The 14,633-nt window shown below is 39.1% G+C and overlaps 1 protein-coding gene across 7 annotated transcripts in view; it reads right to left on the bottom strand.

Moving 5' to 3' along the window:
- Positions 1 to 14,633, bottom strand: part of HECW2 (HECT, C2 and WW domain containing E3 ubiquitin protein ligase 2) — a 388,630-nt gene that overhangs the window by 138,694 nt on the left and 235,303 nt on the right. For all 7 annotated transcript variants that reach the window (XM_045367419.2, XM_015432516.3, XM_015432517.3 and 4 more), the window contains one exon: positions 7,301 to 7,408. In XM_045367419.2, the coding sequence (XP_045223354.1) occupies positions 7,301 to 7,408 (108 nt within the window). The remainder of the gene's footprint in view (positions 1 to 7,300; positions 7,409 to 14,633) is intronic.

Genomic DNA, 14,633 nt, shown 5'->3' on the forward strand with positions numbered 1-14,633 from the left:
TGAATTCTTTGGACATGAGCTCATTGGCATTGCACTCTTCATGCTGGGGAAGCAACGTCGGTGGCTCTGTCTACAGGCAGCACTTCATAGATCAAATCAACGGTTAGCAAGTGAGGAGGCCATTTTTTCCACAGAGAGAAGTGCATTTTTATAAGACATCTTCTGCTAACTCTGTCTCAAGTTAGGATGCCATCTGCTTTTCCTAAGGTTTTAATAGTCAACTAGGTAACAGACAATGAGATAAAAAAAAAATGTGACTGCTTATTTTTTTTTTTTTTTTTTGGAGAATGATGATAATCATGCCAACTTTGCTGGCTGACCCATTTTGGGTGTTATTTTATTCCTTGCTATAACAAAAATCTCCAACCCAGATGACAAAGTAGAATCCCTGAAACTAAGATCAATGTATCTTAAATTGCACAAAAGCAGATTTTGTGGGCAGATCCAATCCCCCCAAATGCTACAGAGCTGTGTGTCGCGGAAGCAAACAGCTGAGGGGATTTCCACAGATCACCCATTACAAAACCACACACACAGGCTGGTCACCAGAGAGGAAAACAGTCCTGGACAGAATGAGGAGTGGTTTGCGTGGGGATGCAAACTAGCTGCATCCTTCAGCAGGACATCAGTGAAGATTCCTGCCCCTCAAAATATCGGAATGTTCCACTCTGAGTGGGAGTTTTCATCTTCAGATGTTATTTAATGTTTCAGAACGTCACACAAGATTTTAAAAAATGGTGTAACTAAGCAACATCCCCTCTGACAAAGGGGGAGAGCAGCATTTTGATTAATGTATTTGAATATTTTGGTTATTGGAAGAGGTAACGGAAGAAGACTCAGAAGGATGGAAAAGGGAAGTTGGTGCCCAGGGTCATGGGCTTCTGTTGCAGCTACAATGTGTGACCTCTAACTGCAAGAGGAGCATTTTTTTTTTGTAAAAAGCTATTTCTGAGAAATATATACAAAAGCAGGTGGAAGTAAGCACAGGCATGATGATGGAGCATCCGATTAGGGAGGACCCCAGTGATCAACAGAGCCCAGCCCTGTTTATAAGCAGGAGAGATGGAGGACATGGACCAAAGAGCAATGTATGAGTCCATCTATCCTAGCTGCTTTCCCCACAGCCTGATGTGGCAGGCAACATCTCCCCCTGCTGGCCTCAAATTATGAAAAAATATATATAAAATATATATTTGTATATACACATATTTGTATAGAAATATATTTTAATATTTGCATATACTTATATATCCAAATATATAATATATGTAATATATATATCCCCCCCCCACACATATATATATGTATTTCCACTTCTTTGGGCTACAAAAAGAAGAGAATTTTGAATCCACTAATCAAAAGCATGTTGCCTCGGAGGGCAGTGAGCCAGGAAAAGGGAAAGGCATCCTGTATGAACCTGTAAGGACCTGCTGTCGGCTGAGCCAGGTCAGCCTCAGGAGGAAGACAGCAGAGGATGAGCGGCATCTCCTCTCTGCGGCCCCTTCCGAACAGCTGAAGCCAGTCATAGATCACGGCAATATAAGGGCCCCTTTCGATAATCTTCAGGATATGTTTACTTACAGTGTTACCAAAATACAGTTTAGTACTCTGTATTTGAATGTTCTTAAAACAGAAAAGGCCCTCTATTTTCAAGTTTTTGACTTACTAATTTTCAAAAATACAAGCGAAGACGTCCCTCAGGGTAGCAGCATGCCTGCTGCCCTCTACCATGGGTTGGAGGGTGATCATTTGTGAGATGTCACTTTGGGCATATTCCAGGGCAAGTTGGGGAGGCAGAGGGGCTTTGAACAGTGTTTAGGAACTTAAACCTGTTCTTAACTAAAGGGGTCTCTGTAACTGTGTAATTCTGACATGGCATTTTAAATCAATCATTCTACCACCTGTTTAAAACAAGAACACATTTCTGGTTTGTATATGAATAAAATATTTCCAGATAGATAACTTGACACTGGTTGTAGTGGTTGCCTTCAGGGTGGGAAAACTGGCAACTGGACACGAAGCTGGGGAGACATTTAATTTCAATTTTTATACTTTTTAAACATTATACTGTTTTGCATATTACCTATTCAAAAGTAGTTTTTAGAAAAGCAATCTCAACTCAGCTGTATTAACCCTAGGTATTTATGTAAGATTATATTTCAAGCCCTCTCTGAAAAAAGGTTCCACAAGCCACTCCCTGCAAGAAATGGTTTTGCCTCAGACTAGGATCTCATCCATTATCTTAAATAGCTACACGATTCACTTAGGCAGTAGTTAACAGCCTGTTCCTATTTAGAGAGTCTGGATTTTCCCCAAGTTTCTAGAAGTTGAATATTTTGAAGCATAAAGATGGATGGAATATAAATGTCCTTCTTCCTTTAATCATTTCTATTTTACTTAAATGGTAGAATAACCTAAAAAATTAAGCTAATCATAATTTATTCTAGAACATGACTTTCACCATTGCCCTATGTGTTTTCATTAAACTATTAATATTATGATTCTTATTCACAGCTTTACTTCTCATGCTTTTGAGGAAATTTACCCACATACCAGTGACATGCTCACTTGTCAGTTATATGTCATTGCAAGTTGTCTTCTCTTTAACAAGGGCCAGTGGAGCCTGAAATAGCCAGGCTTTCCTCTGCTAAAACTGAGAAAAACAAAAGGGACAATATCCATGCAGATGTGGCAGAAACCTAACAGGACTAGAGAACTAACTGGGCCTAAAATATAAAGTATGAGGATGGGGGATGAAAAGCATTAAATCTCCATCCAAGGGGCAAAAAGACCTTTCTGATGTTGGTGGGAGGGGACTTAGGAATGGTGCAAGTTACAGAAAGGGCTCTGATAGTTAAAAACAAGAGACCGAGGTCACCCCATCTCCACCAAATAAAAAGGCACCCTTGACACATCTATTTTGGCAAGGTACCAAACTGAGCACCACTCAGAGAAAAGACTCACTCACAGTTGTCACTTGCATACTGTTTCCTAATCCTTTATACATTTTCCAGGGTTAGGATGGGTAAGTATGTGAAATCGCTACATAATTTATCAGTGTTTTGTCATATTCCTCAATGATCACATAACAATTCAGTACACAGCAATGTAGGATGAAGTTTAGTACTCTAAGCTCTCTCACTGATACAAGATTTAGTGAGTACCTAGAATAAGACCTAGCACAAAGGTAGTACTCAATGAATACTTCAGGATAGAAGGGGAGATAGATGGATGGATGGATAGAAGAAAGGAAGGAAGAACAAAAGGCAAATATGAATAAATGAATTACCATAACCCATAAAAGACTGTATAGAATGAAACAGACAGTCTGGTATGCCAATACAACATTTGAACCCTCTTAAATTTTAAAACTCACAGATGCATACTGCACAGATGACCCATTCAGGTTCTGTGAGCCTGAGTTCTCTTGAATATTTGACTGTCTTATAACAAGTAAGTGCAGATGAAGCTGACCCTCCTCTTGAATGCCCTGAGGGTCGTCTACCCACATTTACACTTGGTTTTGTCCTTCAAATCCGTTCAAGTAAGCCCTATAATGAAATAAGTTTGGACTACCTGCCTCCTCTGGGGATTTATCCAGACAAACTAAAACCATCTTAAATTCACAAATAGCCTACATAGTGCTCAAATCCAGGTTTTCCCTGGAACTTTAATAGATCAATTTTCAGAGATTTTTAAACCTTTGTTTGGACTTCTGGTGAGTTAAAGATAAACAAATTTCCTTTCTGCAGATGAAAACAAACATTTTTAAATACTTTGCATTTTCAGGATTGGAGGTGAAAAATATTTTAGAAGCTGTCTAATCTCTTCTCAATTTTTAAAAAAAGTTCCATGCCATCAGCTCCAGAGATTCAACCAACATTCCCTTGTGAGTCCCTTTAAGAATGCTCTAGTCAGACAATGGGTTTTAAAAACGACATCCAGCCAGGCACAGTGGCTCACGTCTGTAATCTCAGCACTTTGGGAGGCCGAGGTGGGTGGATCACTGGAGGTCAGGAGTTTGAAACCAGCCTGGCCAACATGGTGAAACCCCATCTATACTAAAAATACAAAAATTAGCCAGGCATGGTGATGCATGCCTGTAATCCCAGCTACCTGGGAGGCTGAGGCAGGAGAATCGCTTGAACCCAGGAGGTGGAGGTTGCAGTGAGCCAAGATTGTGCCACTGCACTCCAGCCTGGGAGACACAGCAAGATTCCGTCTCAAAAAAAAAAAAAAAAAAAAATTGACATCCCAAAGACACAGACTATTTCTAGGCACTATAAATATAATTACAACTTCTTTTATATTGCAAGGGTAGGGATGAGTGTTTTGGGAGAGTGTTTCATTCTGCTTAATGAAGAAAGACTTATTCAAAGGAGAATCTTTCTAAAATTCCTATTCATTGTCCTGAACTTTAACTTATACTACATTTCTCAGTCTTTAAAAAATGCATTACTGAATATTTCCAGTTTTACAATTATGCTCCACAATACTCCCAATTTTATGTGAGAAGAATTAAGGTGGAAATGCTAAAATACGGAGAAAAGAAAAAGAAAAAAACAAAACTTCTCTTTTCTTCATTCCCAACTCTTAGCTTCAATGTCAAGCCCATTTCTATTAAATACTAGGGTGAGATGTAGAGAAATCAGTCAAGACAGAGCTATTTAACTATCGCCTAATCAGCCAGCACATGATGAATCTCTAACACTTTGGGAGGGAGAAAGAAAATCAATCACAGCAAAGGGGATACTCTGTAAATGGGCTTTTTCTCAAATAATATTCCAAATTATAGCAGCATGTGGTACTGACTTCTTCCCAGGGGTTCACATGAGCCTTGTAATATCAGTCTGCACACTGCAACAGGCAATAATTACCAGCAGCCTTCAGCATTTTGGAGTGATTTTGCTAAAATCACTCCAAAGGAAGTGATTTTACCTTTTCCCCTGAAGTTCAGTTGGCAATATTTCCCCGCTAGATCAGCCTTTTAAACACTAGGATCCTTTCAAAGGAGGAATCACATTGAAAGTAAAACCAGCTATTTCCCATTCCATTTTCCCACATTCTTTTATCACTTATTTCTTCATTACTTAGACAGTCGTGCCAGCTGGGCAATGTTGGAAAGTTATGTAGACGTAGGTCAGAAAAACAAATCATCCATAATTCCACCTGCCAGAAACCATCCTCATTCACATGTTGGCAAGTTTTCTTCCAAACTGTTTCCTATAAGCTGTGCTATTAGCTAGGATTCTGCTAAATGTACCTGCTTCCCCTTTCCGACCTTCCTTCCTCTCTGCTTTTTGTGAGCATTTTCCCTTAAAAATGACATTTCTTTTAAGGTTTAAGAGAGAATCCAGTCAGAAAATTGGAATATGAAAAGAAGACATTCCTTATGGGACAGAAGCAGAATTAGAGAAAGTTCTAGAGTGCTGATTTACTAGTAAGGATGGTGAAAGAAATTATTTCACGCCTTTAATGGCAATTCAAAGTAATAGACATTAATCTTTTAAGATAACTGTGTATTAGAGAAGTTTGATATGCTTCAATAAAGATATGCTTGCGGCAGGTTTCCATTTAATCAAATCTTTAATGTTCACGTTTAGTAAGTGCTATCTTTAAGTACTAGTACCCACACATTCTCTTTTATATTAAATCTTTTGCATATACTAATCTTAAGGCTCACTCAGAGCTCAACAACTCAGAAAAAGTTTAAAGAGCCCATTTTTTTTTTTACATTAAAGAAAAATGGCTAGGCACAGTGGCTCACGCGTGTAATCTCAGCACTTTGGGAGGCTGAGATGGGCGGATCACCTGAGGTCGGGAGTTCGAGACCAGCCTTACCAACATGGAGAAACCCTGTCTCTACTAAAAATACAAAATTAGCTGGGCATGGTGGTGCATGCCTGTAATCCCAGCTACTCTAGAGGCTGAGGGAGGGGCATTGCTTGAACCCGGGAGGCAGACGTTGCGATGAGCTGAGATTGCGCCATTGCACTCCAGCCTGGGCAACAAGAGCAAAACTCTGTCTCAAAAAAAAAAAAAAAAAAAAAAAACAGAAAGAAAGAAAAATAAACTCTATAAATGTAGAAGTTAACCTGGACCAACTAGTAAATCATTTATTCCTTCATTCTTCTATATATTCCACAAAAATGTATTGAGTATTTACTACTTTTTCAGTAATATTGGTGACAACCATAAATAACACCATCACCCAACATAAAAAGGGACAAGATATTTTTGTGAACCAGGCACTATATATGAGCATTTGAATTTACAAATGACTATAACACTGAATTAATTAGGTAATAGTTGAGTTATCTGCAGTCAATGTCTGATTTTCTAGTAAGCTGACCTCAATGGCAGTGAGCCCCAGTCTATTTCATCAACACTTTGAAAAGACTGGGGTCCAAACATGAAGTTATTCTGCTGCTGGCAAAAATTATAATGAGGTATTTCAAAGGCAAGTCATGTTATTAATTGAAATCTTGAATTATTCTTTCTGAAATTAATATGAATAAATATTAATTATAGATATAAAGGGTATACAAAATGTGTAAAGTACTAAAGTAATCTCATATAATTATATACCATACATTCATAATGTACATGTAAAATATAATACAGCATATATATTTATGTATATATACACATGTATATGTATGTACCTGTAATATTTATTTGCATATATATGTAAATGTGTGTGTTTGTGTGTGTGTGTGTGTATACATATACACACATGCACATATTACATAGTTGTCCCTGTCCCTTGATATCCATGGGGGATTCATCCCAAGACCCCCATGGGATACCAAAATCCACAGATGCTCAAGTTCCTTATATAAAGTGTCAGAGTAGATGCATATAACCTGTGTACATCCTCTCAAATACTTAAATTATCTCTAGATAACTTAAAACACCTAATACAATATACAATATAAAAGTTATGCAAATAATTGTTACCCTATAATGTTTAGGGAATGATAAGAAAAAACGTCTGTACTTGTTCAGTATACTGACTTTTTTTTTTCCTGAACATTTTTGATCCACAGTTGGTTGAATGTGTAGACGTGAAATCCACGGATATGGGTGGCTAACTGTATATTGAAACATACACAGTTTTTTCAAAATATGTGAACATTCTTTACTGAGCATTTTCTAAAACAATATATTTTCCATCATGGCATAAATATGGAAATTCAAACCAAAGAATTTCAAAATAACATTCAAAAAGACTCCGTAGAATTCTGCATACTTATGCAATGTTCAATAATAAGTTTGTATTTCACACTCAGCTACTTACGTTCCATGAAATAGGGCCCAGGCTCAATTCTCCATACAATTTGCCCTTTTTGGGTTCCAGTCACACCCCTGTTTTTAGAATCCCAGAAGTTGGCTGGAGAATTCTCATCTGGAAAAACCAAAGAAACACTTTTCAGCTTAATTATAACCTGTCTCTGCTTAGCAGGAAGATTAACATACATTCTAAAATAAATGGAAAAAAGATAAATGAGAAAATACAATGCATTTTATCCTTAATGACTACCTCCCAGCAGAGTATTACCCGAGTTTCTATGCTCGCATTTATGTGGGAGAAAGGGGGCTGGGTGGAAAGAAGATGGCATCTCTGGGCTTGGCCAAGGTGGTCAATGTTGCCAAAAGACAAAACTGCAAAGAACGAAGGGTACAACTGCTACAACTTTAGCTATGAGCTGATTTATAACAAAGTGGTTGGGTGTGCTCCCATTTGTAAAACCCTTTTATAAAAAGGAAAGGAAGAGCAGACCTAGGAGAATATAATGGAATTCAAGATGGGATGAACAAAAGGAATGTTAAGCTATGAAAGTGAGTCAAGATACAGCACAGCTTTGCCAGGAACAGTGTTTAGGGAACACAAACCAATTTCATCACATCTGCCAGGACAGTTCTTTGCAAAAGACCAAAGGCATAGACCTTGAGACAAGATAAGAAAAAAAAAAAAAAGAGTTTCTATAGGCTTTCGTGTGGAAGAAGAATAGAAAGAACAGTGATCCCCCAAACAGGCCTGAAAGCAGCATTTTCCAAGCTTTCTGACCTCATGGCACAAAGAAAATGGTAATATTTGTATGGCACACTAGATTCAACAGAAGCCATGCTTTCAATTTAATATGACAGGCAGGGATGCTCTGGCTTCCTCAGGCTCTGCCCCCAGCACCCTGAAGACTGGGGATTCATGTTCTGTAATTTGTTCACATTACACTAGTTTGAAGCTCTGTCTTAGTGGCCTAGAATAGGAAATGAAACTAGAAAACATGAAAAGACCAATGGAGTTTTATAGGCACATTAAAAAGTATATAGTGATCCTGGCTCTTAATGCCAGATGTACCTCATTCGTTTCCCCAAATCCCTTTCCAAGGAGGAAGGATCAAGGTTGCGCTTTACTTTAACTGAGAGTTGGAATGAAGCAGACGGGGTGAAGTAAGAGCTACACTAAAAAAGGAAAGATGGAGAAAGTCCCAAGACCAAAGGAATAGTCCTGAGAAGAAAAACCTGTCTTCGTTTAAGCCTGAAAGAAACAGAAAATGGGTCAAATCAAGGGGTCAGAGGGATTTCTGTCTTTTCTGTGGTTGCCCTATTAGTTTCATCATATTGAAAAGCCAAAGAACTTTGGGAGGGACGGTCCTTTCATGCATTTGCATTGAGCACTTTATAAGTCAAAGGTTCTTTATTGTGAAAGGCCAAGCAGCAGCCACTGTTCTTTGTAAGAATGCAAAGACATAACCCATTCATGGCATCATATCCTCTCCTGGACAAACAATGTGAGCAAACAACTCCATTTCATCACAGAAATGTAACCAAGATGCTGATATTTAGATGGTACTCAGGCAATCACTTAAAAATCACTGCATTTCAAAGATATCACATGGCTCCTCGGGGCAGAGGTCACGCCACTGCACTCTAGCCTGGGCGACAGAGCAAGACTCTGTCTCCAAAAACAAAAAAACAAGCAAACAAAAAATTCAATTTCTGTTTGGTGACTTTTTTTTTTTTGAGATGGAGTCTCGTTCTGTCACCCAGGCTGGAGTGCAGTGGCGCAATCTCAGCTCACTGCAACTTCTACCTCCCGGGTTCAAGCAATTCTCTTGCCTCAGCCTCCAGAGTAGCTGGGATTACAGGCGCCTGCCATCATATCCAGCTAATTTTTTCATTTTTTATGTTTTCAGTAGAGACAAGATTTCACCATGTTGGCCAGGCTGGTCTCAAATTCCTGACCTTGTGATCCACCTGCCTCAGCCTCCAAAAGTACTGGGATTACAGGTGTGAGCCACTATGCCTGGCTAATTTTTGTATTTTTCAAAATACAAAATAGAAAATAGAGATGGGGTTTCACCATGTTGGCCAGGCCGGTCTGACTCCTGACCTCAGGTGATCTGCCTGCCTCAACCTCCGAAACTGCTGGGATTACAGGCATGAGGCACCACGCTCAGCCTGGTGAAATCTGTGATATTTAAAGAAATAAAAGTTAGCCCTTTGAAGTCAAGTGGCTAAATTGTACCATGAATATTCAGGTTCACACAGAACACAGATGTTCCATATATGACAAAAAAATAGGTCAGAAGCAGAATGAGCTGACCCTGAGCAGAAGCTGGATGGGGCTGTTTTGATTGCAGAAAACAAGTCCAAATGCCATAGCCAGTGACCATCCTTTGGCCTTCATAAGGAAGAAAAGCTGCTGCGTTATTCCCTGCCAACCATGGTGCTTGTCAAGTACTATTCTGATTATTCTAAATGGAAATTTTTCTTTGATGAGATCATATTCCTGATAATTCATTATCTTTGACAGATACAAACACTTCTGCCATTGAGTGGCAGCAACCCTTAATTGCAAATATGAATCCTGAGAAATAAACAAGTTTAGGGACACAGAGTTCACATTACTGTGAAATGCCTACTACAATCTCTACAACTGCTACTGCTCCTACTGTGGCTAGCAGAGCCATGGCCAGCCTTGGCACATCATACTAAGAAATGCCTAGAATGACTCATTCCTTTTCTTTGTTCCAAGAAGATCTATTTTAAGTAATCCTTTAAATTTTTTGTTCACACCTTTGTTTAGGTTGTAGTCAATTCTGGTCTAGCCTGAGAATCTTTTTAGATTGGTAGCATTTTCTCTGCTCAGATCTATTGTTCATGGATTTTTTTGTATACGTAACATATTTTTTTCCTATATTCAATTAACTATTTTTTTATCCTCATTTAGTACCTGTATGAGGTGATTTGGTTTTTTTCAAAACGCCCCCATCCCAAAGTAAGAACAATAGCTGGCCCAGGTGCAGTGGGTCATGTCTGTCATCCCAACAGTTCAGTAGGACAAGATAGGAGGACTGCTTGAGGCCAGGAGTTTGAGACAAGCCTGGGCAATATAGCAAGACCCTGTCTCTAACATAAAAAAAAAAAAATTTAATTAGCTGGGCATCGTGGCATGCACCTGTAGTCCTAGTTACTCAGGAGGCTGAGATGGGGGTGTCCCTTGAGCCCAGGAGTTTGAGGCTGCAGTGAGCCATGATTGCACCACTGCATTCTAGCCTAGATGACAGAGCAAGACCCTGTCTCAAAAAAAAAGAACAATAACTGAATATAAATAAGTATATCAAAGAAACAATTCTGAATCCCCCACATGTGTAATACAGAAGTAATTATAAATTTATTTCTTCCTTTAACCGAGTAAAGGTTCTGACAAATCATCGAATGCCACTGGTCTTTAAAACCAAGATACACTTGGCCACTTCCCTCTCTCGTTTCTCTTAACTATTCCAAATCTGTCTCTGTCCTCACATCCCCTACCTAATTTCTACCCTCACTGGAACTCTGTATGAACTCTGTGTCCCTAAACTCGTGCATTCTGTGGCATCTATAGAGGACATTAGGCCTTATCTCCCTTGATTTCTCCATCTTCCTACTACTATCTCCTCTGTATCTGTGCCTACTTCTTGCCTTTTTTTCTACTCCCCCTTACAGTGGTGCCTGCGGCCCCCTCCTCTCCACCAGTCACTTCCTCTCATCTTAATATTTAACCTTTTCCTCTAGAGGGACCTTCCACTCAGCCTAGAAACCTGCCAGCTTCCATGAGGCATACTCTCGTGCTTTTGTCTTTGCTCTTTGACCATTATCTTCCTTGCCGTCTTTCCCATCCTCATTCCTATTTCCTCTCCTACTAGGATTAAAGTGTCTGTTTTTCTGTTACAATACAGTCTATATTACAGGAGTATATATTCTAGATTCTTAGGTCACTTCCTAGTGGAAATATAATTACAAAGAAAGAAACATTGGAGATGTTAATACATATATACCCAAATACCTTCTAAATCTAATTTTGTTTGGTAGGGTTTATATTAAGCTTGTCTCTTCATGTCTCACAACTTCTTCATTCTCTTACAAATCTAGTTGGCTACACATTTTCTCTAAATAGAAAAGTGAAGTGTGTGTGCGTGTGTGTGTGTGCACACGTGCACACAGTCTCAAGTGGTCTTCCCACCTTGGCCTCCCAAAGCACTGGGATTACAGATGTGAGCCACCATGCCTGAACATGATACTTACCCAAAGTGATTTCATTTATTATTATTATTTTAAATTACAACTTAGGGCTACTCCAATTAATTCTGTTACTAACACTGGAATTACTTATGTTAATTCTGCTTCTTCAAGGGAGAAACAAAGTGTTTGGACCGAGGAGATAAAAGAGTAGAAATAAAAGATTACAACACACAACCCTCTTCTACTAACTATATAATGACTCAGATAAATTTCTCAGAGCTTGTTAATGAGGTGAGAAATAGGCCCCTTTTCCTTCATTAAAACATTAGTGACATTATTAAAACATAAAGGTAACATTATTTTTAGGAAGAACACCTAGGGGTCTTAAATAGAATCTGTATATAAGCAGACTTACCAACATCTCCTGCATATTCACTGTCACAGCCTCACGGGTTACCTTCTCTTTTAGCTACCTGATCCTCCAGGGCAAAGAATGCCCAACTTCATTGCTCACAATGAATGAGGGGGTGGGTGGTGCTACTTTAAAATGCTAATTCCTGCATGGTGGCTCATGCTTATAATCCCAGAACTTTGGGAGGCCGAGGCAGGCAGATCACTTGAGGTCAGGAGTTTGAGACCAGCCTCGCCAACGTGGTGAAACACCGACTCTACTAAAAATACAAAAAATTAGCTGGGCGTGGAGGTGCATGCCTGTAATCCCAGCTATAAGGGAGGCTGAGGCAGGAGAATTGCTTGAACTTGGGAGGCGGAGGTTGCAGTAAGCCGAGACTGTGCCACTGCACTCCGGCCTGGGCAACAGGGCAAGACTCCATCTCAAAAAAATAAACAAACAAAATGCTAATCCTTGTGCTGATCTTCCAGAGATTTTGAATTTAGTAGGTTTGAGTCTGGGCTCAGAAATCTGAATTTTAGCAAGCACCCCAACCAGATGATTCAGATGCAAATACCATAAAGACCACATTTTGAAAAATTCTGTTCCATGGTTATTTCCAGGGAAATTGAGCAATCACAGCAATGCTGTGGACCATGCATATATCTTTGACTGTTGTCCCTCTCATTTGTTACCTTGTTCATTCATTCATTCATTTAACAGGTATTTATTGACTGACTACTATGAAGATCATAAAGATCTATTTCTTGCCATAAGGAGCTGACAGGATAGTGGTGGGAGACCGGCACATAGATATACTGCAATGCAAAAATTACTATGGTAAAGGTAACCGTGTTTTGTTAAAAGAGGAAAAAAGAGGAGGAATGATTAGCCATCCTGGTATCTGTGTGCGATTCATATGGTTCTGAGCTGCTGGGTTTAAAGTGTCTTTGGAAAGGGTTTACGGAGATCTCCTTTGAGAAGTCTACAAATCGAAGCCAGACACTGTTTCCTCATCCTTTCCCTAGACATATACATTTCTTTACCTTCCACGGTTCTCATTTTTGGTTCTATGAATGGTCATCAGAAACAACCAAGGAGTGGCCATATTTAAAGCTGAATTCAGAGGTTAATGTTACCATTTTTGCTTGGACCCCACAAGATTATCCTTTTCTTCCCTGGAAAAGTTGATAATTATATTAACCTACAATGTAATTATAAAGAGTAATCTTTTAAAAAACTAATTCTTTTTTTTAAAAAATGACACACAAAGCTAAAATAATGTAAAAATAAAAACTTTAATTTTTTTTCAAGTTCTTTGTTCCCCATAATATTCCACACAGAGAGATGGGTGTGAAAATTATTTTTAAAAGATTAATTTTTTTCCTGTACATGATTCTTGGATTTCCAGAAAATTATCCTTTTAAGATAACAAGAGAATATATAGGAAACATGACCAGACATATCAGACAATCCAAACATATTCTAGATTTGGAAACATTTTTATGTCTATATTAAATATCTCCAAAACCTCCATACGGTACTAGAAATAAAATAGAAACAAAAAAAGTATCCAAAGCACTTACCCTCCTACCAATCAACCCAGGGGAGTTGAAAATAGAGGAGAAATTTTTTGAGGAAGATGCCATGTGACCGATTGTGCCAGAGAGAAGAAAAATAATACTTTCGAATTTTATTTTGCTTTAAAGTAATTCCATCTCCTCTATATTTTCTTTAAAAATGGCATAAATTCTAAATTGATTTTCAATTACCTTTTGTGTATAAATTGAAAACAACTGTGTCCTGAGATTGGAACCATAAAGATGCCTGATCTTATTCTGGGTACACTCGGGAATTAGATGCCTGCCTGGAATTTGGGATTGGAGAGCAATACTAAGCTAGGAGTTGAACCAAAATAATCATTCATACCTGGGCAAAGAACACCCCTTCAGAGGGACTGCTTGACCGTTAAAATGGTACAAATTTACCAGCACGTACCAGGCCAGTTACTGGAATCCCAGAGCAACACTGAGGAGAAAACTGACAGCGACTTTGAGAGCTGAGCGATACTGTGGAAAGGGGTGGGTCTTCACCACTGAATGTAGCAAATCAAGCACCAATTTTATTAAGCGCTAGGATAATTCACTGGCAAACTTCCTTAGGAATTTGCAAACTTAGCATTAGTTTTTAACACAATCTCCCTAGATGCCCAATTCTTTACATTAAATCTCTGAATGGAGAAAAGAGCGTGTCTGACATGTTCAGAGATTACAGTCATGGCACCACCAGGCCACCTGCTAAGAGGGCACCTACTGGTGACTACGGCTTTGAAGCCACTTGAATGGCACCAGAATGACTTGCTGAGAACAGTGTGCCCGAGATTGCAGAAATGGGCACCAAGACATTACAGGGCAGAAAAAAACAACACATGCTGAGAAGAGCCAATGACAAGACTGCAAGGTCTGGCCTTGGGAATATCTGTGCACTGAAAGGTGTGCAAGACACTATCTCTGACATGGACCTCATCACCACCCTGGAAGGGAATGCTGGCAGGGTGGAGAGGTACAGGGCACATTGTTGAACTCACATCATGCACTACCAAGTTTGAGAGAGATGTTTTATCGCTGTATCCTCTATAGCAGGGTATCACAAGCAGGGCGTGGGGCCCAACTGGAGAATGTGAAATGTTTCACTAGATCCAAACTGGGTGACATATAGTCAAGTCTGAACC

Source organism: Macaca fascicularis, chromosome 12 (genome assembly GCF_037993035.2).
Source record: "Macaca fascicularis isolate 582-1 chromosome 12, T2T-MFA8v1.1".
In the NCBI taxonomy this organism is placed as follows: Eukaryota; Metazoa; Chordata; class Mammalia; order Primates; family Cercopithecidae; genus Macaca; species Macaca fascicularis.